This window comes from Mastigoproctus giganteus, chromosome 13 (assembly GCF_048544385.1).
Source record: "Mastigoproctus giganteus isolate SK-2022 chromosome 13, ASM4854438v1, whole genome shotgun sequence".
NCBI lineage: Eukaryota > Metazoa > Arthropoda > Arachnida > Uropygi > Thelyphonidae > Mastigoproctus > Mastigoproctus giganteus.
This window is the reverse complement of record NC_143587.1, coordinates 28,119,538-28,145,173: the sequence shown is the minus strand read 5'-3', so window position 1 is coordinate 28,145,173 and position 25,636 is coordinate 28,119,538. Positions and strand designations below refer to the sequence as shown.

The 25,636-nt window shown below is 35.8% G+C and overlaps 1 protein-coding gene across 2 annotated transcripts in view; it reads right to left on the bottom strand.

Annotated features, from left to right (window-relative positions):
* Positions 1-25,636, bottom strand: part of zormin (spectrin and immunoglobulin domain-containing protein zormin) — a 264,807-nt gene that overhangs the window by 87,597 nt on the left and 151,574 nt on the right. For both annotated transcript variants that reach the window (XM_090387636.1, XM_090387637.1), the window contains 5 exons: positions 25,303-25,491; positions 19,805-19,984; positions 10,284-10,430; positions 5,226-5,348; positions 4,579-4,770 (listed from right to left, as the gene is read on the bottom strand). In XM_090387636.1, the coding sequence (XP_090243762.1) occupies positions 4,579-4,770; positions 5,226-5,348; positions 10,284-10,430; positions 19,805-19,984; positions 25,303-25,491 (831 nt within the window). The remainder of the gene's footprint in view (positions 1-4,578; positions 4,771-5,225; positions 5,349-10,283; positions 10,431-19,804; positions 19,985-25,302; positions 25,492-25,636) is intronic.

Here is a 25,636-nt window from a genome sequence, read left to right as displayed (position 1 = left end):
TTTATTAGTGGAGTCCCTCAGGGCTCAGTGTTGGGTCCATTATTGTTTTCTGTATTTATAAAATGATATTGATGATGGTATATCAAGCTTAATGTCCAAGTTTGCAGACGATACAAAGGTTTGGCAGGGTTGTCAAGGGAACACTACTGACACTATGCTACTGCAAACAGGATCTGGAAAGGTTGAGCAGATGGGCTGAGAGGTGGCAAATGAAGTTTAACATTGACAAATGTAAAGTACTACACATGGGAAACAGGCAACCCCAGAGCAACGTATCAACTCTGTGGTACTACACTGACAGTGGTAGAGAATGAAAGGGACTTGGGGGTGGTTTGTGCAGGCAGATATTGAAGTTCTTCTGAGCAGTGCAGACGGGCTGCAAGAGTAGCTCATGGAGTATTGTCAATGAATATACAGGAATTTTTCCAGCAGGGATAAGGAGGTGATTATTCCATTGTATAAGGCAATGGTCAGGCCACACCTAGAGTACTGTATACAGGTCTGGAGGCCTCATTTCAAGAAGGATGTAGAGCTGCCTGGAACGAGTACAGAGAAGGGCAACAAGATTAGTGAATGGAACAAAGGGGTGCTCTTACGAAGAAAGGCTTAAGTTTTGCAAATTACAGTGTCTGGAGACTAGGCCACCAGCGAGGTGATCTGATAGAGGTGTATAAAGCCTTGAATGGTTTTGAGCATGCTCAATGCCGATGGGATTCTTCCTCTAGCTCAGAAAAAATCACCTGAGAGGGCATAAATTCCGAATTGAGGAAAGACAGATGTAGGATAGACGTGCGGAAATTTGCCTTTAGCCAGCGGGTGGTTGGTTGGTGGAAACAGACTTCCATCCCTTGTAGTGGAGGTTGATAGCCTAAATAAGTTTAAGGCTCAGCTGGACAGGTATTTTAAACGAACAGAGGGGTGAAGTGGAAGTGGGTTTTTTTTTTTTTTTTTTTTTTTTTTTGGCTGATGCTGCATAAGCTTGCTTTCTTGCATCAAATTCCTCTGCTAATTGCCTAATGCTAATGCTAATATTTTCATAGCAGTGGTCCTTATGTAGTGAAAAACAATAAGACAGGAAGCCTAGTACTCACATGGCTAACCAAACTACTGACAAAACAATAGTTTAATTGAAAATATATAGAAACAAATTAGGCTATAGATAGCAGTACGGATGTAATAGATTCAAATTGAAGAAAGACAGTTTGTAGAATAGATGTGCGGAAGTTTCCCTTAAGCCAATGGGTAGTTGATTGCTGGAAACAGACTTCCATCTGTTGTTGTGTACCAATTATACTCTTATCACAAAAGTGATAAGAGTATAATTGGTTACTAATATAGGTACTCAAAGTGTACTTACTAAAAACATTGACATAAAAGTTTGCTTGTTTGTTTGTTATTCGGTTTTTAGGAGCATTAGCCAACTAAGGCCATATTGCTCCGGGGGATATGCGGTGGTCATTCCCTGACCTTTCCACATCATCCATATTTGGTGGTCACGGGCTAGAACCCCAGTCTAATCAAGAAGCGTGTGCTACGCACTGCTTGCTCCTGCCCACCTGGCTAATATATACAGTAAACCCCCCGTTATTCGCGGTATCTGTATTCGCGGTTTCACATATTCGCTGTCGCTGATTTAATATAAAATGAAACCTAAAAAAATGTGAATTTTAAAGCGCCGTGAACATTTTCCGCCATAAAAAAAACATGGCCGTGACTAAAATTATCTTTCCCGGTCAAAACAGTGCTCAGTGGGTGGGGGGAGAGGGGTGACAAAATTGCGAGCATGGATGTTTCTCGCTAATCCTTGTTCAGTATGTTGTTATGCGCTTGTCATGGAAGATTTCATCGTTTGCTTTTAATTTATATGCTTATAAATTGAATAAATTTATCAATTTATAAATTGATATGCTTACAAAAGTGATAAATCTACCGTTTTGCAGTGTAAAACAGGACTTTTTCGAGTGTGTTTAACGGAAGAAAGTGACTTTATTGTGGACAAATTCTTTCTAACCTATACAAAAATATGGCTACGAATAACAAGGGAAATGTGAAAAGATCAAAGAAGGTGATGACATTAGCAAATAAAATTGAGTTATTAGACAAAATATCTAATCGTGAAAGTTTTCTCCTCAGTGGCAAAACATTATAAAATCAATGAGTCAACAGAATGATCAATCAAAAAATCAGAAGAAAAAATCCGCCGTAGTGTCCCGTGAAAAACACGCTAATTGCTTCAAACATTTGATCTGTAACTCGTGATGTTAAATTAGAAAAAATGGAAAAAGCTTTAAATCTGTGGATAGAAGACCGAACTCAAAATAAAATTCTGTTAAATTCACTCATCATTCGTGAAAAGGCAAAACTCCTTTATCAACACTTTAGCGAAACTGGTGATAGCACTGGCGGGATAAGTTTTTTTAGCTAGCAAAGGCGCTGGTTTGAAAGATTTTGTTTGAAATTTCTAATAAATATTACATTTAATATTAAATTGTTTCTTATTTTCATTTCAATGCCATATGCTTACATTTCACTATGTACTGTATATGTACATAGTCATATTATGAAGGTACATATAATACAAATATAGACAAAATTTTAGACTAGTTTTTCTTATATATTTCATACTTTGGAATGGAACCCCTTTATTACTATGGGAGCCATAACTCAGTATTCGCATTTTCGGTATTTGTGGCATTTCTCAGGAACGTAACCCCGCAAATAGCGGGGGTTTACTGTATTGTCATATGGTGTTTATGCTCGATCATTTTCCAGCCTAAACATCATTTGGCAATACAACTTCAGAAAAATCAAAATTTTGATGTGTGGCAAAGTATCTTTTTGAATTTATTGTATCCTTTAACTGTTTGACTGAAAATGCTGTTATATGTCTTATCATACCGTCACTTTGCTAACCTTCGCCTGTCTAACCTCCTTTGTGACTTGATTACAGACTAGCTTATATCTGCCATAGGCTTCTGTGTCGCCTGATAATTTCATGCATCCCATGTATTTTTCTTCTCTGCCACGAGTCTCATTAGTTCATTTGACAACCATTTAGGCCTAAACCTTGAACAATATTTCTTAATAGGTTTGAAACTTTTAGTAGCTTCCAAGATTAATTCCTTGAATGCCTCCCACTTAGAATTTGCTGTTGGTAACATCATCAGTTGATCCCACTGTACAAAATTTAAAAACCGTCCGAGACCACTGTACTCACCTTTACGGAAGCAAAAACCCTTTCCTTTACCCCTGATGGTAATTATATCTTTAAGTAAATCCCACATCAGTACACTGATCACTGCCATCTAGTGGTTCCTTTATCTGCAAATTCTTAATACATGAATGATCACTGCTGATAACCATATCAATAGTATTACCATCTCTGGTTGCATCTCGAACATGCTGCTGCAGAAAACAATCATCCAATAAATCCCCAAAAGTCTTACTAGTGTGCGAGTGACCAACCCACAAGTTCCAGTCTATATCTGGGAAGTTAAAATCCCCCATTATAAGACATTCCGATTTACTAGCCCACTCTATTTCTCTGTACAATTGTTCATTGTACTCATTCGAGTCATTAGGCCTATAACACACTCCTACTCTTATTTTTGCTTTTGCAGTGCTTAGGTCACACAAAACTGACTCAACAGTGCACTGTTAATCTATATCAACTGGATGCACTTCTTTTGATTTTATGTCTTTCTTAATTAACAGCATAACACCTCCTCCCTTCCTAGTCTCAATAATGGGTGTTATGTCTGTTAATGAAGTCTCCAACGTGAAAAATAGCTTCATCCGACACCACGAAAAATAGCTTCATTAAAATAATGTTCTTTAAGAGGTTTTGCCAATTCTCCAGCTAATTTAGCCCAGGTCTTTCTCTCTCTCTCTCTCTCTCTCTCTCTCTCACTCACACACACACACACACACACACACACACACACACACACACACACACACACACACACACACACACACACACACACACACACACACACACACACACACCTGTTCTAATGACTTCTTAAGATTGTGAAAAAGGCACCTCATACCACCTTAATTTCCTAATCTGAAATAGAAGTGAACGGTCTTTCACTCCACTTTCTATTAACTTTGGTGGTAACTTTTTTTTTTTGGTTTTAGGATCAACGTTCAGCTTGCCACCATTTTTGGATAGCTGGTAATGACCTCCATATTTCATATCTGGCTAAAATCTTTGCTATATTGCTGATACACTTAGTTGCCCACTATAACTTATCTGAAACAGAACAAAAACGAAACTCTGGTGCAAGATATTAAATTATATCACATTCCTAATAAACATAATCTGATTAAATATTTTATCTGATTTTGCTGCATTTTAAAAGAGGTAGTGACTTTCCAATTATGTAGTTTATATACAAAATTATTAATTTCTTAATAAATATTTTTAAATATTGCATGGTTTTTAAAAATTAAAGTGTTCTTTTATTTTCATTTTCCTAAATTCCAGGAGGGCTAACTGTCTTCAATTGTTGCTATCTGTGGAAATCCACGTTAAAAATTTTGTTCTATTAGTGACCATGATTGAACACTTACATCAATTATTGTGTGGAAATATTCCAGGGCAACTTGAATGAGATTGGAAACTTTATCAACTTCAGCAATGAGACTTGACCACTTTTCCTTAACATTTTGTACTTGTAAAAAGAGATGACTTGTTCCACCAGTCTGACTCTGTAATATTTGATCTGTTTTTCTGATGAAACGGTCTAAAGTTTCTTCAACCATCTAAAATTGAACAACACACATTGGAAAAAGTTATTATCCAGATATCCTTGAATCTTTGAAATAATCTACTTAACAGATTTGAACATCACAAAATGCATTCAAAACAACTAAAATAATAGATGGATATATTTATAATTGGTAAATGAAATTACAAAAATTAATGTAATTTTTGTAATTTCATTTACCAATCATTTATTAAAAAATTAATAAATGATCTATTCAAATAAATGGCTTGGCTAGTTTGTAAATAACATTAGTGAGACTTAATAAAATTTGATATTTTTCAATATTTTGAAAGAGATTTTATTTTGTTTAGACTAAATATATAATGAACCATAGCAGTCTTTGATGAAATAATGATGGAGAACATCCTCATAACATTTTTTTCATTAAACATATATTTTTATGGCAAGCTGGCTGCATATTATTAAAGGTGGTTGAAAAAAATAATTTACCTTGACTGTACTTTGGAATTCAGAAAAAGTAGAAGATGAAGCCTTTGCTGCATTTAGAGACTTTGTACAGTTGTCTTTAATACATGAGAGCTGTTTGTTAAGATCTTCAATATGCTGATTTACCTGTAATTTTTTAAAGAAAGCCAATAACATATTAAGTTCATTTGCAGTTTTCAGTTCAACACTTCAAAGTTATAAAACGCAAATTTTGTTTTTTCATAAAGTAATAACTTATATTATTATTATTATTCCATATTAATTACTCAATTAAAGGAAATCTAAGTGACAAAATTAAAGTGTCAGATTATTGCCAAAGTATACTGAATTAATATGGACTCAAGTAAATTTAGGCTTTGTTTATATAGCTTCCAATAGCTTTGTTTATATACAAAAATACAAGGGGTGATTATTTCATTCACACACTGGTGCAAGATCTTATCTTAATCATCATCATCTGAATCTTCTGTGCATTTCTCCTTCTCGAAATACTCTACCTTGAACTTTACATACTTTCCCCACCATTGTGCACCATCTTGCAAGCCATTTTTCGAAAGACTGAGAAGTACTTCTATTGTGGCTCTGTGAGTATCACTGTCAGATGTGAAATGCTTTCTTCAGACATGGAAACAGAAAGAAATCACATGGGGCTGTGTCCAGTGAATAAAGAGAATGTGGCAGAACCTTGACCCCTATGGCAGTGATCACTGGCTGCACAATATTAGCCATATGAGGCCTGGCATTGCCTTGAATGAGAAACCACTTCACACCAAAAAGTTCTTGATGTTTCTCACGAATGACATGGTGAAGTTTGACTCTGTGAACCTCAGAGTATGCAGAGAAGTTTGACCCTGAAAACTCAATATTTGACTCTTACCTCAGAAACTATGGGGTACCACGGGGCACAAAATGTGTAACAACACTGCCTTTTATCAAAAAACACAAGAACCATTTGTTTTCAGCCGAACGAGAAGCTTGAAATTTCTTAGGTCTTGGTGAATCAGAATGCTTCCATTCACTCAACTGTTGTTACGTCTCCTGATCATAGTAAAAAATCCAAGTTTCATCACAAGTCACTATTTGATATAAGAAGTTTTGATCCTATGTTTCAAAACAATCACGCATTCCTTTGCACAAGTCTACTCTTTACTGTTTTTGTTCTGGAGTCAAATTGTGTGGAATCCAGTGGGCACAGATTTGCAAAATTTTCAGGTGAACTTTCTCAATATTGTGAGTGCTGCCACAATATTTCTAACTTGGCCTTGAAATTACTCAAAAAATGAGAGCTGAAATAGGAAAGACTTTTGCCAGCATCATGTTTGTTGGATCAACATAAGAACAACATAGACAATATTTAATCTTCTTTTCTGTAGTTCTGTAAGAGTATAATTAATATTATAAATGCTTTTTTATTAAGTCTATAAACTGCAAATTCACAATGATATAAACATGACTTTATAATTAACTGTAGAACATAATACATAATGTGATTTTATAGTACAATAACAGATGGTACATAATGCTGTCACATAACATGGGAATAGCGTAGTGTTATTGTTATTATACTTATGTTTCTCTTAGTTTAGTGTAATTTTATAGCACAGTATGAGATAGCACATAATACTGTCACATTAGCATTAGCAAGGGCACATAATGCAAGAAAGAAAGCTTATATAGCATCAGCCAAAAAAAAAAAGAAAAAAAAAAAAAAAAAACCCTTATTTCACCCATCCCCTCACTCCAAATGTTTGTCAAGTTCTACCTTGAATCTATTTAAGCTATCAAATTCTACGACAGATGGAAGTTTGTTCCAGCAATCAACCACACGCTGGCTAAAGGCAAACTTCTGCACATCTATCCTACAACCGTCTTTCCTCAATTTGAATTTATGCCCTCTCAGGTGATTATTCTGAGCAAGAGGAAGCATCCCATCAGCATTGAGCATGCTCAAACCATTCAAGACTTTATACACATCAATCAGATCATCTCGCACGTGCCTAGTCTCCATACACTGTAATTTGCAAAACTTAAGCCTTTCTTCGTAACAGCAACCCTTTGTTCTGTTCACTAATCTTGTTGTCCTTCTCTGTACTCGTCCCAACAACTCTACATCCTTTTTAAAATGAGGCCTCCAAACCTGTATACAGTAATCAAGGTGTGGCCTGACCATTGCCTTATACAAGAGCATAATCACCTCCTTATCCCTGCTAGAAAAATTCCTGTATATCATTGACAAGACACCATGAGCTACTCTTGCAGCCCATTTGCACTGATCAGAAAACTTCATATCTGCCTGACAATTACCCCCAGGTCCTTTTCATTCTCTACCACTGTCAGTGTGGTACCACAGAGTTGATACGTTACTCTGGGAGTACTGCTTCCCATATGTAGAACTTTACATTTGTCAATGTTAAACTTCATTTGCCACCTCTCAGCCCATTTGCTCAACTTTTCTAGATCCTGTTGCAGCAGTATACTGTCATTAGTGTAATTAACAACCCTTCCAACCTTTGTATTGTCTGCAAACTTGGACATTAAGACTGATATACCATCATCAATATCATTTATAAATACAGAAAACAACGATGGACCCAACACTGAACCCTGAAGGACTCCACTAATAACATTAGTCCACGAAGAGCAGTGTCCATTGATTACCACTCTCTGTCTTCTCCCACTCACCCATCCCTTTATCCATAGCAGCAATTTGCCTCCAATGACACACTGCTCCAATTTGTGCAGCAGTCTTCCATGTGCAACAGTATCAAAGGCCTTTCTAAGATCAAAATATATGATATCAAAGTTATTCTTTGCATCCAGTTCCTTTGTGACTACATCATAATATCCAATCAAATTAGTCAGACAAGACTTACCCTCAATAAACCCATGCTGTGTCTGAGCTATAACTGAAGTCTTCTCTAGATGATCCTGCAATGCTTCTTTAACCAGTGCCTCCATTAATTTCCCTGGAACAGAAGTTAAACTAACAGGTCTTAATTACCTGTGTCTCCCTTTGATCCTCCTTTGTGGATTGGGGTCACATTTGCACATCTCCAGTCCAAGGGTACCTCCCCTGAGTCCAGAGAAACTCTCATAATTATGGCTAAGGGTTAGCATTAGCATTAGCAGAGGCATATGATGCAAGAAAGCAAGCTTATTCAGCATCAGCCAAAAAAAAAAAAAAAAAAAACCACTCCCATTTCACCCCTCCGTTCGTTCGAAATACCTGTCCAGTTGAGCTTTAAATTTGTTTAGGCTATCAACTTCAACAACAAGTGATGGAAGTCGGTTCCACCAACCAACCACCCGCTGGCCAAAGGCAAATTTCCGCACATCTATCCGACATCCGTCCTTCCTCAATTTGAATTTATGCCCTCTGAGGTGATTATTCTGAGAAAGATGAAGAATCCCATTGGCATTGAGCATGCTCAAACCATTCAAAGCCTTATACACCTCTATCAGATCACCTCGCCGGTGCCTAGTCTCCAAACTCTGTAATTTGCAAAACTTAAGCCTTTCTTCGTAAGAGCAACCCTTTGTTCCATTTACTAATCTTGTTGCCCTTCTCTGTACCCGTTCCAGCAGCTCTACATCCTTCTTGAAATGAGGCCTCCAGACCTGTATACAGTACTCAAGATGTGGCCTTACCATTGCCTTATACAAGGGAATAATCACCTCCTTATCCCTGCTAGAAAAATTCCTGTATATCATTGACAAGACACCATGAGCTACTCTTGTCAATGATATACAGGAATTTTTCTTACTTCCTTTGCTGCCTCTTTTAATATAACTGGATAGATTCCATCCACCCCAGGTGCCTTTCTTATGTTTATCATCAACAATTTCTCCTCCACTTTACTCTCAGTTATTACAAGATTATCTAGCTTACTGCCAGAGTAGAATACACTTCTAGCATTCCCCTCCCTGAATAACTCCTCATGTGTGAATGTAGATGCAAAATATTCATTTAGTTTGTTAGCTACCTGAGCAGGATCATCAACAGTTGAACCATCGATATCAAGGGGACCAATCTGATTCATGCCCTTCCTTCTAGAGTTTACATAAGTAAAGAACTCTTTGCTGTTTTTCTTTGCATCCTTTGCCAAAGATTTCTCGTAATCCACCTTCGCCTGCCAAACCTCCTTTGTAACTTGGTTACAGACCAGCTTATATCTATCATAGGCTTCTGTGTCACATGTTAATTTATATGTATCCCATGCATTTTTCTTCTCTGTCACATGTCTAATTAGTTCATCTGACATCCATTTAGGCCTAAATCTTGAAAATATTTCTTTGTTGGTATGAAAAGCCTTGTAGCTTTCAAGATTAATTCTTTGAATGCTTCCCATTTTGAATTTGCTGTTGGTAACATCATCAGTTGTTCCCACCGTAAATACTGTCTCAGACCACTGTAGTCACCTTTACGAAATGGTAACTTGATGGTAGTTACGTCTTTGAGTAAATCCCACTTCAGCACACTGTGATCACTGCCACCTAATGGTTCCTTTATCTGCAGATTCTTGATGCATGAAGAATCACTACTGATAATCAGATCAAGAGTATTACTCCCTCTGGTTGCCTCCCAAACATGCTGCTGTAGAAAACAATCATCCAATAAATCCACAAAAGCCTTGCTAGTGTGTGAGTGACCAACCCACAAATTCCAGTCAATCTCTGGGAAATTAAAATCCCCCATTATAAGACACTCTGATTTTATCAATTCTTTGGCCATTCTCTAAGCCAGATTATGGAAAAAATTTGGCAAACAGGTCCAAGAAAGATAGTAAAGAGTTCTATGCATATGTGAACAAAAGAAATCTTCTTGGATCATCAGTATAGATGACCCAAGTAGATGCTTGATGAGCTGATCTTGCTCCTTGCATCTATATACACACACACACACACACACACACAGATGTACTTTCCAAGGGTAGAATACTGTTAATTCAGCTAACAAATTATCCAGGATAAAATGAATTTGTGAAAAGTCAAAAAGCTGTGATTGAGAAATTATTATGTTCATTTATTATATTAAAATATTATAGTTAATAATGAAATTACCTCCTTTAAATCCTTGCCAACTGTCACATACTGATGGTGTTCAGTTAATTTCTTTCTATATTCATCCAAAGCATTTTTCCTTGATTTGTAATTATTTAATACTGCTGTTACTTTCTCTCTATCCTTCAGTGCTGCTGAATAAGGTTCCTTAAAAAATAAAAAGAATTAGCACAATATAAATTAACACAATAAGGACAAAAATTTAAAGATAACTGAAAATGAAAAATGCCAACTTTTAATCTGATTACTAGTGGTACCTCAAGTATAATCAGTAACAAAATTAAAATACCACCTGCAAATGCCAACCGAAATCAGTAATCACACCTTGCATGGTGCAATGAACACTAATTTGTTCTCAAATTACAAACTCAAACCATTCAAGGTCTTGAATGGTTTGAGCAGGCTCAATGATGCTGATGGGATACCTCCACTTACTCAGATTAAGAACCTGAGGGGGCATATATTCAAATTGAGGAAAGACAGTTGTAGAATAGATGTGTGGAAGTTTGCCTTTAGCCAGTGGGTAGCTGATTGCTGGAACCATCTGTTGTTATGGAAGTTGATAGATTAAATAAATTTAAGGCTGAACTAAACAAACATTTGGAGTGACTGGATGGATGAAATGAGGTTTTTTTTTTGGTAGATGCTCTATAAGCTTGCTTTCTTGCATCATATGCCTCAACTAATGCTAATGCTAATGCTAATTGGGCTATAGAGCAGTGGAAACTGGTTCTATGAGTGATGAATTTTGCTACACCCTATTCTGAGCAGATGGGCAGTATGGATGTGGAGGATGCTTGGAGAATGTCTGTTATTGAACTGTATTGTGCCAACAATGAAGATTGGAGGAGCTGTTATAGTGAGAGGTTGTTTCTCACAATAAGGCTTCAGTGGTTGTGTGGAGAATCACGAATGCCAATGCCTACCTTAACAATTTGAACAATTCCATGCTCCCTATGATGCGGCAGTTCTTTGGTAAAGACCTATGTTTCATTTAACAGGATAATTCCGTTTATAATAAATTAAAAATAAATAATCCCTTATAGGCAATACTTATTTTTATTTTATTAACTTATTTATCCATAGTCTATTTAGTTTAATTTTATTTTCTTTCACCTTGCTTATTCACACCATTTTGAATTCCCATGCATTTAATAGCGTAGTGTTGCTGTGATATCTCATGTATTTGGAATTTAGCCAATCTCTTCAGTGACTGAAGAGAAAAAAATTAAATTTAAATTGAATAAAAAATTAATTTTTTAGGTATTCATTGGCTATTTTTGTTCTGTAAGTTTAAATTTTTAAAATTACATTTAAGTTTAAGTTTTGAACAGGCTAAGAGTAGAAAACTTGCTTCTTGTCCTAATGGTAGCCGAGCATTCTGGTCTCTTGCCAAAGCTTTGGCTGCAACTTTTGCCCATCTCTGCTCCCACCTCTGTCAAAACCAGATGGTGCTGTTGTCACAGCCATAAACCTGACATACTAGCATACCATTTTTCTTCCAACTCATGTATTAATGATCTTGGTAAAACACCTCCCACCATTCCCAACATGCTCCAATCAATGGCTCCTGTGGTCTTCCGTCAAAAGCATGTCAGAAGGATTTTGACGAATCTTGATGCTAAGAAAGCTCCAGGTCCCGATGGTATTTCTCCACTTGTTCTCAAAACCTGTGCTCCTGAACTTACTCCTGTTCTTTGCTGCCTTTTTTCGCTTTCTTATTCCAAAGGTGTTTTTCCTTCTGCTTGGAAATTTGCTCATATCCACCCAGTTCCTAAAAAGGGTGGCAAATCACTCCCATCCAATTATCATCCCATTGCAATTACTTCTACTCTTTCTAAAGTAATGGAGAAATAAATTAAAAGCCAACTCTAGCTAGAAATCTTCCATCTGATCAACTATCGCCAGTATGGATTCTGTCAGTGTCGATCCACTGGTGATATTCTGGCATATGTTACCATTTATGGACAAATTCAATTGAAAAGTTTGCTGAAACACAAACAGTTGCTCTTGACATCTCAAAGGCTTTCAATTGTGTTTGGCATACCGGTCTTCTAAACAAGCATCCATCTTATGGTTTGCCAACTGTTTTTTGTAATTGGTTATCCAGTTTTCTCTCTGATCGCTCACTGATGGTGATGGTAGATGGCACTCTATCTCCTAACTTCTCCACTAATGCTGGTGTCCCCCAAGGTTCAGTTCTTTCCCCCACTCTTTTCCTCTTGTATATTAATGACTTTCTTCCATTGACTGGAAATGCTATCCATAGTTTTGCTGATAGCACATTGCATTCCACTTTCCATTTTGAGAAACCTTGCCTTGCTCAATCAGCTTCAACTTCTTGAATATCTGCTACCAATTCCTTAAATCCCAATCTCCAGGTAATTCTCCAGTGGGGCAAAGACAACTTAGTTGATTTAAATCCTTCTAAAACTCAGTCTTGTCTTATATCTCGCAAAAAGGATTCTTCTGCTCCTATGCTTATCTTTGGTGACACTCCGATTTCTAGGCAAAATGATATATCCCTTTTGGGGATTACCCTGACTTCTAATCTCTCTTGGCACAAGCGCCATACAAATATTGCTTCTTCTGCATCTAAAAAACTTGGTTTTCTATTTCGCTCTCGGCATTACTTTTCTTCGAAACAGCTGTTCACTCTGCACAAATCGCAAATCCACCCTACCATGGAATATTGTTCCCACATCTGGGGCGGTGCCCCCAAAACCTCTCTCAGACTTCTCGATTTCATTCAGAAGAGTGCAGTTTTCAGTTAATTAATGACTCCTCTCTAACAGAGTCTCTTCACTCGCTGTCTCATAGACGTACTGTTTCTGCTCCATGCCTTTTCTACAGATACTTCCATGGGCACTGTTCTTCTGAATTGGCTTCTATAATCCCCGCTCTCTCTTTCAAAACAGTCCGAACACGTGCCGCCGCCAGCCAGCATCCATTTACTGTCCAACTTCAAACTCACAGAACCAACTTTTCATCTTCCTTGTTTATTCATTCAACTGCTGTTTTCTGGAACAACCTTCCTTCATACGTATTTCCTGAAAATTACAGTCTACAGAAGTTCAAATCAACAAGCACGGTACTAAGTACTATAAGTTCTAATACCTCTCATGTTTGGGGTTTTCGTAAAAAAAAAAAAAAATTTAGTATCTCTATGGATGCTGTAGTTCTGTCCATAGTCTCCTCCTTGTAGTTCCTAGCTTTATATTTTTATATAATATTTACATAAATATAATATACACTTTTTCATATCAATAACTAACCTTGTTGTTCTTTGCTGCACCTTTTCCGGTAGATCCACTTATTTCCTGAAATGGGCATTCCAAATGTTCAGGAATAAATTATTCCTGTACATTTGGGATAGATTATCCCTTTGTCTTCACTAGAAAAATTGCTGTAAATCAGAGATAAAGCACGTGTTGTTCTAGCAGACTATATATGCTGTTTGGAGAACTTCATGTTGTGCTGCACAATTACTCCTGAGCTGCCATAAGTTTTTTACTTCCCAAGTAATCAGGTAATCTGGGATTACTGTTCAAATTTCACCTTCTTAATAAACTAGTTAAAATACTCACTAAGAGCTACTGGCATGCCACGTTACTCAAATCAGCTGATGCAACACTCTCATAAGATGGCCAAAATGTCTAATAAATTATGTAATTTCATAATTAAAAATTAATTTACTTAATTTTAGTTAATGTTATAATCTTAATTCCTTGACAAGACCTTTCAAATGATACCGTGTGATATGTCTTTGTAGATGAAAACTTGAGTAGGAGATTATGGACAGACATAAATTCAAGAATGGCTTTGTTAATGTATAACACATTAAAATTTTGAACCTTATAAATGTGAGATATGCTCTACTTTATTGCTGTTTCAGCTCATGCACCTTTCAGCAACTGCGCTGATGAATGCCAGTTCCTCCCTTTCCCAATAAAGTGCTGATGAGCACCAAAATGCTCATTTGAGAGTTGGCACCAGAGTTAAAATAAGTAACATTATATATAACACTACTTTTCAGAAAGGGGTTACATATTTGTAGTGAAATATTCAGATAACTCATGATAGCCTAATGTAATGAGAAACAATGCCAATCTTTAAGACTTTTCTTGTAATTAACAGACTTTTGTTTGTTCTTGTTTTGTTTGTTCGTGTTTGTTAATTTTTATTCTTTGAGAAGCAGCTCATTTTTTTATGTATTATGATTTAACAAATGAATGAAAGGAATTACTTCCAAAATGACTTGTAGAACGTTTGTTTTTAAAAATAAAAAAGGCTTTTCGACATCAGTCTTGATCACAGGATAGTTAAAGTGCAAAATGTACAATGGAATTTAAAGTAGAGAGATTAGTTGTTACTCTGACACATGCATATTAGGGACCAAAAGTTTGAAACAGGATAGGGGTAACTTAAATAATTGAATTATGGTGCAATTTAATTTCGAGTGTTTCTGCTATTAAATTTTTTTTTTTTGAGCCTTGTTGCCCTGACATTTATTAATTAAATTGTATATAATAAGATATATATGTATCTTATCATATTGGATTATTAAGTTCAGTAAAACACAAATGTAGATGCCAAACTTTTCTTACTAGAAGTCCATTATCTGTGTCATCGAAATATGCGTGAAAATATGGCAATATTTTTAATAGACAGGTCTCACTGGCTACTGCTACTATTGTTTCATGAGGTTACTGAATAATTTCTTTGTATCATCCAGAACATCAAAATAAATGATTATCTTGCTGTGTAGTGCTCTCCCTTAATGCTAAAAAAAAACTAAAAAAAATTAAATCCCATTTCACTAATTGACTTAAAATTATTTCTATTGATCTTTTGCTCTGGGATTCAAAAATGTTACTGCACCTTACGATTATGTAGGGAGTGCACCCCTTTACAGTAAAGATGAGAGGAGAAGGACAAACTAGACTGGAGAGAGGAGAAGGTCAAACTAGAGTTCCTGTATCCTTTTCAATGAAATTAAATCATTTTTAAATTCTAAGGCAGAAAAAAATTAAGTAAAAAAAAGATGTAAAGCTTGAGTACAGAGGTAAAAGAAAAGTAAAGGGATCTAAACTGTAAAGTATGCAAAGAATTTAGAGGACTCCTTCCTGAGAAATTTTATTTTTCTACACCAACTAGTCCCATTAAATTTTTTAAGAAATTACTTTTAACTAAAGGTGTCCTCCCAACTATGGCATGCATACTCTTATGGAAACTGCCCAGTGAACACAGTATTTAGTTTCAGTATTTTGTTAAAATCACCTCCACAGATAATTATAATTGAATAGTCATACAGACAATTGGTTAAACAAATCCAAATTTAATCATGTTTGTTTTATAAAAATGTGTTAAAAACCATTAAACTATTATCCATGCTTTTTACTACAGAGGATCATCATTATCCGAGGATAATTGGTTCCAAAATTTTCAACTTAAAACGGGGACCAATTTTCATAATGTTTATTATTTAAATAAGCTAAATGCAACAAGGCATAATATTTTAAGACTTTAAGGTTCTATATCTACATAATATCAGTGTAGACACACCATAGACAACCCTTAAAGAAAAACTATAATAGTAGTGTGAAAAGCATCATTTCATCTGTATCTCATATTGTGCTCATCCTTCACAACGAGTTGCCAATGTATTGCACCATCTCGAATAAATAACACTTCACTAATAGAGAAGACTATTGTTACTTATTCTCGGTTAGCACCACCACCCAGATTACACTGTTTCAAAGTTAGTTGGCTTTTCATCGGTGGGTGGGCAGTTACTCTGGTATTGCAAGTGAAGCATTATTTATTCGAGATAGTGTAATACATGGGCAACTCATTTTGAAGGATGAGTAGATATGGCGTATCTACACCAATATTATATAGTAATGTTTATGATGTACTTGTACACAGTAAAAAATGGACGAAGAAACTGAAAAATGAGAAAATTATTTTATTAGCCATTTTTTATTATAATATGTTATACAATGTAAGGCTAAGTAAAGTTAACATTAGCATTAGTAGAGGCACATGATGCAAGAAAGCAAGCTTATGCATCATCAGCCAAAAAAAAAAAAAAAAAAAAAACTCTTCCCATTTCACCCCTCCATTTGTTACAAATACCTGTCCAGCCCAGCTTTAAATTTATTTAGGCTATCAATTTCTACAACAAAGGATGGAAGTCTGTTCCACCAGCCAACTACCTTCTGGCTAAAGGCAAACTTCCACACATCTATCCTACATCTGTCTTTCCTCAATTTGAATTTATGCCCTCTCAGATGATTATTCTGAGCAAGAGAAAGAATTCCATCAGCATTGAGCATGCTCAAACCATTCAAGGATTTATACACCTCAATCAGATCACATTGCAGGTGCCTAGTCTCCAAACACTGTAATCTGCAAAACATAAGCCTTTCTTCATAAGAGCAACCCTTTGTTCCATTCACTAATCTTGTTGCCCCTCTCTTACTCGTTCCAACAGCTCTACATCCTTCTTAAAATGAGGCCTCCAGACCTGTATACAGTACTCAAGGTGAGGCCTGACCATCGCCTTATATAAGGGGATAATCACCGCCTTATCCCTGCTAGAAAAATTCCTGTATATCATTGACAAGACACCATGAGCTACTCTTGCAGACTGTCTGCACTGCTCGGAAAACTTCATATCTGCCTGCACAATTACCTCCAGGTCCTTTTCGTTCTCTACCACTGTCAGTGTAGTACCACAGAGTTGATACGTTACTCTGGGGTTACTGCTTCTCATATGCAGTACTTTACATTTGTCAATGTTAAACTTCATTTGCCACCTCTCAGCCCATCTGCTCAACTTTTGTAGATCCTGTTCCAGCAGCGTACTGTCATTAGTGTCCTTAACAACACTGCCAACCTTCGTATCATCTGCAAACTTGGGCATTAAGCTTGATATACCATCATCAATATCATTTATAAATACAGAAAACAACAATGGACCCAACACTGAACCCTGAGGGACTCCACTAATAATATTAGTCCATGATGAGCAGTGACCATTGACTACCACTCTCTTGTCTTCTCCCACTCAACCATCCCTTTATCCATAGCAGCAATTTGCCCCCAATGCCACACTGCTCCAATTTGTTCAGCAGTCTTCCATGTGCAACAATATCAAAAGCCTTTCTAAGATCCAGATATATGATATCAGTTATTCCCTGCATCCAGTTCCTTTGTGACCACATCATAGTATCAAATAAAATTGGTCAGGCAAGACTTTCCCTTAACAAAACCATGCTGTGTCTGAGCTATAACTGAAGTCTTGTCTCGATGATCCTGCAGTGCTTCTTTTACCAGTGCCTCCATTAATTTTCCTGAACAGAAGTTAAACTAACAGGTCTATAATTACTTGTGTTGCCCTTTGATTATCCTCTGTGGATTAGGGTCACATTTGCACATCTCCAGTCCATGGGTACCTCCCCTGAGTCCAAGGAAGCTCTCATAATTATAGCTAAGGGTTTTCTTACTTCCCTTGCTGCCTCCTTTAATATAACTAGATAGATCCCATCTGCCCCGAGTGCCTTTTTTATGTTTATCTTCAACAATTGCTCCTCCACTTTCCTCTCAGTTATTACAAAATCATCTAGCTCACTGCCAGAGTTCAATTCACCTTTGGCATTCCCCTCCCTAAACAACTCCTCATGGGTGAATGTAGATGCAAAATACTCATTTAGTTTGTTAGCCACCTGAGCAGGATCATCAACAGTTGAACCATCAATGTCCAGTGGACCAATCTGATTCATCCCTTTCCTTCTAGAGTTTAGACAGGTAAAGAACTCTTTGATGTTTTTCTTTGCATCCTTTGCCAAAGATTTCTCATAATCTGCCTTTGCCTGCCTATTCTCCTTTGTGACTTGTTTACAGACCAGCTTATATCTATTATGAGCTTCCATGTCACCCATTAATTTATATGTATCCCATGCATTTTTCTTCTATGCCATATGTCTCATTAGTTCATCTGACATCCATTTAGGCCTAAACCTTGAACAATATTTCATAGTTGGTATGTAAAGCCTAGTAGCTTCCAAGATTAATTCTTTGAATGCTCCCCATTTTGAATTTGATGTTTGTAACATCATCAGTTGGTCCCACCATATAGAATTTAAATACTGTCTCAGACCACCATAGTCGCCTTTACGAAAGCAAAAACCCTTCCCTTTACTCCTGATGGTAGTTACCTCTTTGAGTAAATTCCACTTCAGCACACTGTGATCACTGCCACCTAGTGGTTCCTTTATCTTCAGATTCTTAATGCATGAAGAATCACTATCGATAATCAGATCAAGAGTATTACTCCCTCTAGTTGCCTCCTGAACATGCTGATGTAGAACAATCATTCAATAAATCCACAAAAGCCTTGCTAATGTGTGACCAACTCACAAATTCCAGTCAATATCTGGGAAATTAAAATCCCCCATTATAAGACTCTCTGATTTACTAGCCCACTATTTCCCTGTTCAGTTTCTTATTATACTCATCAGAGTCATTAGGCCTATAATACACTCCAACTCTCAATTTTGATCTCCCAATGCTTATGTCACACCAAACTAACTCGACACTGCACTGTCCAGCGATGTCGACTGGCTTCACTTCCTTGGATTTTATGTGTTTCTTAACTAATAGCATAACCCCTCCTCCATTCCTATCCTGTCTATCCTTTCTATACACATTGTACTCCCCAAATTCCAGTTCTGCATTTCTTATATCTGTGTGACGCCATGTCTCTGATATCCCAACAATATCTGCCTTTGATGTTTTGAGCAATACCTCAAATTTATTTACCAAATCCTAGCATTGGTGTTTACACAAGTATACACCACCTGTTCCTATCCTTAGCTACCCTAACACAACCCATGTGTTTACTTGTACCACAATGACTCCGAGCAGTCTCTGAAATACCCTGAATCTTGTTTTCCAGGCTGCTTCTTATTGAAGCTACACTATTTTTCAGTTGTACAAATAAAGAATGAATCCAGAGTTGTTCGTGTTTTTTTTTTTTTTTTTTTTTGTATTTTTTCAGATGAAATTGTGTCGTAGCATTTAGTTATGTCTTTAACTTCACATTTAACATTTGTTGCACGATCATGGAGAAGATCGTTCTGACAAAAAAAAAAATTGGTCAATTTTCTCAAGGGAAAAAGCTTTAATTCTTTAATTTTCAAATCCTCGTAACTGCGAGGACTCAGATAATGAATACTCAGATACCAAAGACCCCCTGTTCTTCACTTTTCAATAAAAAATAAATAATATTTTATTTTTAAATATAGAATTCTAAAAATTTCTCAGTAAAAACTAATTCTTATTTAAGATTTCACACTGTAACTAATTGGATATTCTGCTTTCAGACAAAGAATAGTAAAAAAAGCAGTAAAAAAATACTTTGTTACTTGGTTAAAACAAGCTATTTTATGAAAGAGTAATTGAAAATTGTTCCACTATACTGTATTTGTCAAATGAGAAATTTTAAACCAAATTACCACTTCATTAATTTTGCAGATTAGGTGATCCATATCTTCAGTACATGACTTTAATGATTTGAGAATTAAAGAACTATTGGAATCAAACTTTTGGAGGAGATGATGAACTTTTGCTGCATCATCAATCACAACGTTAAATGAAGAATAGCTGGTTTCTTCTTCAGCCAGAAGAGTCTCTAACTAGAAGAATATATGAATTAATGAGTTATTTATATTAATTAAGGAAAATTTAAGATACTACATTATCCAAATGCAACATTTTTCTGATGAAAATTATAAATTAAAAACTGTTGTGTACATAACAATTTGTGATTATATGAGAATTTGATGGCTGAAAGGACTGTAAATGCATAACACAAAAACCTTGAGAGAAATGCCAAGTAAACACCAATCTAGAGGCATAGGCAGTAACACTACCACTAGACTTGCCTTATTTTGGATGGTGACCAATCCAGTAGATTTACTTGAAATTCACAAATTCACTCAAATAACTGGAATGCCAACAATGTCAACAACTCAGGAAGAAAGAATAAAGATAAAAAGACCAAAATGATTATATAAACATAGCAAATTGAATGCTACAGGACTAAAACATAAAGAAGAAGAATTATTCAAAATTTGAAAGGATGAAACAGAAAATTTGCAGTTTTAACTGATGCAAAAAAAGAATGTCAGACTAATAACTACAGACAAATTTACAACCGAGTACCTAAAAATTAATGCACCAGAACCACGGTAATGATTTCTGTAAACAAAATATAATTGAATATAATCCAATTATAATAACTGAAATTAGATTAAAAACTCATTTCAATGATTACAGTGAGCATAAATGGAGAGAAGGGACTGGGAAATTTTATAAAATGTTACAATAATAGTATTAATAATAGTAATGCAGGCATGTGATGCAAGAAAGCAAACATATGAGCTTATTTAGCATCAGCCAAAAAAAATATAAATAAATAAAATAATTTCATATGTCCATTGCTTATAAAAGTTTACCCAGTTCCTCCTTGAATTTATTTAAGCTATCAACTTCCACAACAACAGATGGAAGTTTGTTCCAGCAATTAACCACCTGCTGGCTAAAGGCAAATTTCCACACATCTATTCTACAACTGTCTTTCCTCAATTTGAATTTATGTCCCATCAGGTTCGTAATCTGAGCAAGCGGAAGAATCCCATCAGAATTCAGCATGCTCAACCCATTCAAGGCCTTATACACCTCAATCAGATCACCTCACAGGTGCCCAGTCTCCAGCCGCTGCAATTTACAGAACTTAAGCCTTTCTAGGTAAGAGGACCCCTTCATTTCCCTCACCAATCTTGTTGCCCTTCTCTGTACATGCTCAAGCAACTCTATATCCTTCCTAAAATGAGACCTACAGACCTGTAAGCAGTACTCAATGCATGGCCTGACCATTGTCTTATACAATGGAATAATCACCTCCTTTTCCCTGCTAGCAAAATTCCTGTATATCATTGACAATACCCCATGACCTGCTCTGGCAGCCTGTCTGCATTGCTCAGAAATCTTCATATCTGACTGCACAATTACTCCTAGGTCTTTTTCATTTTCTACCAAACCAAGTGTAGTACCACACAGTTGATACATTTCTCTGGGTTACTTCTATCCATATGCAGTAGTCTGCATTTGTCAAAGTTAAACTTCAGCTGCCACTTCTCAGCCCATCTACCCAAATTTTATAGATCCTGTTTCAGTAGCACACTGCCATTACTGTCATTAACAACCCTACCAACCTTTGTATCATCTACAAACTTCGACATTAAGACTGATATACCTTCATCAATATCATTGATAAATATACAAAATAACAGTGGGCCCAACACTGAACCCTGGAGGATTCCACTAATAACATTAGTCCATGAAGAGCAGCACCCATTGATTACCACCCTCTGTCTTCTCCCACTCAACCACTCTTTTATCCATTGTAGCAACTTACTCTTAATACCATACTGCTCCAATTTGTACAGGAGTCTTTCATGTGCAACAGTGTCAAAAGCTTTCCTAAAATCCAAGCATATGATATCAAAATTAATTTTTGAATCCAGTTCCTTTGTTACCCAGCATAGTATCCAATCAAATTTGTCAGACAAGACTTTCCATTAACAAACTTATGCTGTGCCTGAATTATTACTGCACATTAGATGTGCAGTAATAATTGTCCACATTAGATATATATTTGTTGTATTCAGTGATGACATTGGGCTTAGGTTTTGTTTGATCTCTCCTTTTCTAGGCTTTTTAACGTTTATATTTAAATGATATGATAATTATAGTGATGCACATTATACCAATACCTCTCAAATTGTAGTATACACACCCCTGGGAGATATATAACATGTCTTTTGGTGAGGGGAAGGCAAAAGAAAAAATGCAATAGTAGATTTTATTACTCTTTACATGTCTGCATTTCAAAGCTTACTGTCACACATCAGTTTTTAAATTTTTCTAAAGTACAGGTAAAATAACTTTAATGAAGTTTCATTATAAGTTGCACCAAAATATATATAAGCATATTTTTTGATGCAGGCTGTTTGTTTCATGAATCATATATCTTACAAAACAAACACAAATATGATTCATTCTGCTTCTGTTTGGAACTGAAGATTCAGCAGAATATTATATTTTTGACATTATTTAAAGGTTGCTGAATTAATGATATTTAAAAATGGTTGAATTTTTGATTATATTTAAAAATTAATACTGCAGTGTTTCAAAAAGTTGAATAAGTACATTCTAATCGAAGAATCCAAATGGATTAACAACTAATGAAATTGACTTCATCCTCACTAACAGACGATATATCGTGAATGATGTTACCATCCTGAATAAGGTAAATGTTGGAAGTGATCACAGAATGGTAAGATGCACAATTGATATAGATTTAGAAAGGAAAACTGACTCGAGTAACTAATACGAAGGTCTTTGGGATAACAGAAAAGGAGAAAAAGCAGTGTGTACTGGAACTTAAGAACAAGTTTGAGCTTCTGCAGACTGCTCAGGACCAAGATATCGACAAGGTATATTACAACTTTCTGAAAGTGATAAAGCCCAAGAAACCTATAGGGAAAAAGAAATCCAAAGAAGAAAAAATTAGTCAAGAAACACTTGTTATGATGAACCAAAGGCGACAAATGAAGAGCAAGATAAACACTGACAAGGAGAAAATATACAGAGTTATGCAAAGCCATTAGAAAGAGACTCAGAGAGAACATAAGAAGATTTAACACAAGAAAAGTAGAAAACAAAGAATTTAAATCAGCAGCCACGAGCAAACAAATGATGCTGAAAATTGAAGAATAGCGATGGTGTACTTATAAGTAGCAGAGAAGGCATAATTCAAATAGCAGAAGACTACTATAGAGAATTATACAAGGGGCGAGGGAATGGTGCCAGCAGTGGGGAAGATGGATTGCAAATTAGCAACACATACGACATACCTGATATTCTTCCTGATGAGGTAGACCATGCGTTGAAGAAAATGAAGAATTCGAAAGCCCCGGGGGAAGATGAAGTTACCGTAGAGTTGTTAAAATTGGGAGGAAGAGACATAACTCAAAAACTTGCAAAGCTCTTCACAAAATGCATTAGAAAAGGTGTGATGCCTAAGCAGTGGAATAATGCAACCATAGTTTTGCTGCATAAGAAAGAAGATAAATCAGAAATTGGAAATTATAGACCAATTACCTTGTTAACCCACATCCACAAGTTGTTCACAAGTGTCATTACTAACAGATTAGAAAGAATACTTGATGAGAATCAACTGAAAGAGCAAGCTGGCTTTAGGACAGGATTCTCAACTATGGATCACCTTCACATAATATCACAGCCAATGGAAAAAGCAAATGAATATAAAACACCATTATGCCTGGCATTTGTAAATTATGAAAAGGTATTTGACTCCATACAGCATAAGGCAATGTTTCGGGCACTTGAAAGAGAAGGCATAGATAACCAATATATTATGATTTTGAAGGAAATATATGAGAACACTACCTCCTTTATGAGACTAGACAAAGACAGTAGCAAATTTAAAATCGAGAAAGCAGTTCGACAAGGAGACACAATATCTCCGAAGCTGGTTACTGCTGCCCTTGAGGAAGCTTTCAGAAGATTAGACTGGTCACAGAAAGGAGTCAATGTGAATGGAAAGTACCTAAACCATTTATGATTTGCAGATGGCATTGTGGTCATAAGCCACAATCCCAAAGAATTAGAGGAAAATCTTAATCAGTTATGCAGAGTTAGTAAGAATTTTCGACTAAAGATGAATATGCGTAAAACAAAAGTAATGATGAACAAGTATGCCACAGAAAGGGACATAATGATTGAAGGAGCAGTAATTGAAAAAGGTGGAGTCATATACTTATCTAGGACAAGTCATCAGCTGTAATAATGATAAATGGCTAGAAGTCAAGAGAAGAATAAATTTTGGATGGATAGCATTCAGGAAATATAGTCACATACTGAAGAGCAATATCCCAGTTTGTCTGAAACATAAAATAATGAACCAATGTATACTCCCCACCATGACTTATGGAAGTGAAACTTGGGCACTCACCAAAAGAATGGAAGAGAAGCTGAGAACTACACAACGAAGAATGGAACAAATTATATTGGGAATCAGACTGTTAGATACGAAGAGAAACACATGGATTAGGCAGCAAACTCAAGTAAAGGACATTCTTATTAAAACTAAAGAACTAAAATCGTCTTGGGCAGGACACATAGCTCGAAGACATGATGACAGATGGACTAAGAAAATAACAGAATAGTACCCAAGAGGAGCTGGAAGAAAACCTGGAAGACAACGACGAAGATGGACAGATGAAATTCATGAGCTTGTGGGTAGTAAATGGATGGTCATTGCACAAAACAGGAGGAAGTGGAAAGTTGCCGGAGAGGCCTTCATCCTGCAGTGGATTGAAAATGGCTGATGATGATGATAATGATGATTTCATATTATTACCTAATATGTTAAATGCACACAAAAAAATGGTTATTAAAGAGAACACAAATATTTTTTCAGTAAAACCATTTGGTAATAAGAGGTGAATGGGAAAATATTTTTAACATGAGGCACACCACATAAAGAAGTCTGGAAACCATGATATTATACAAAGAAATTATTTGCAGGCATAGTCATGATCATAAAGTTGTATGACCACTTTCTAATTATTTCAATTTCGTTACATCACAGGAGTGAAGTTTATATCTTGAGATATGAAACAAAAGATGGTAAATAAACTCATTAGAAAAATATAAGACAAACTGAGCTAGTCAAATAATTCAGAATAAGCTCAATATCAAGCTAACTTGGTCAATCAACACTAAAACCAGCTGTCAAAAAACTGAATATTCAAGCAATTATTATATTTTTTTATTATTTAAAGTTTTTTTTTTTTAAACCTGAGAAAGATTTTTAAATATTTGTAACTAACCAACAAATATATCTGATTCTCAATCTACTTACTTGTTTTACATTGCGGAAAAAAGTAATCATCTCCTTCACTAAGCTTTCATAACCATTAATTTTCCTTTCAAAGTCCTGGTAGTTCTTTTTAAGTTTTTCTGTCAGTTCATCCTTGTCACTTTCTATGTCTCCCACAAAACACTTCACTCCTGCTGCCTTAGTATAGGCTTCCATCTCAAATTCAACTTTCTGAAATGATACAGAAATAACAGTTACTACTAATATATTATTAGCAAAAATATATATACAAAATACCTCCTGAAAAGGCCACCCATCCCAGAAACTATCTCAAAGATACAGTATGATGCTGATATGAATTTGATGCTGAGAAACA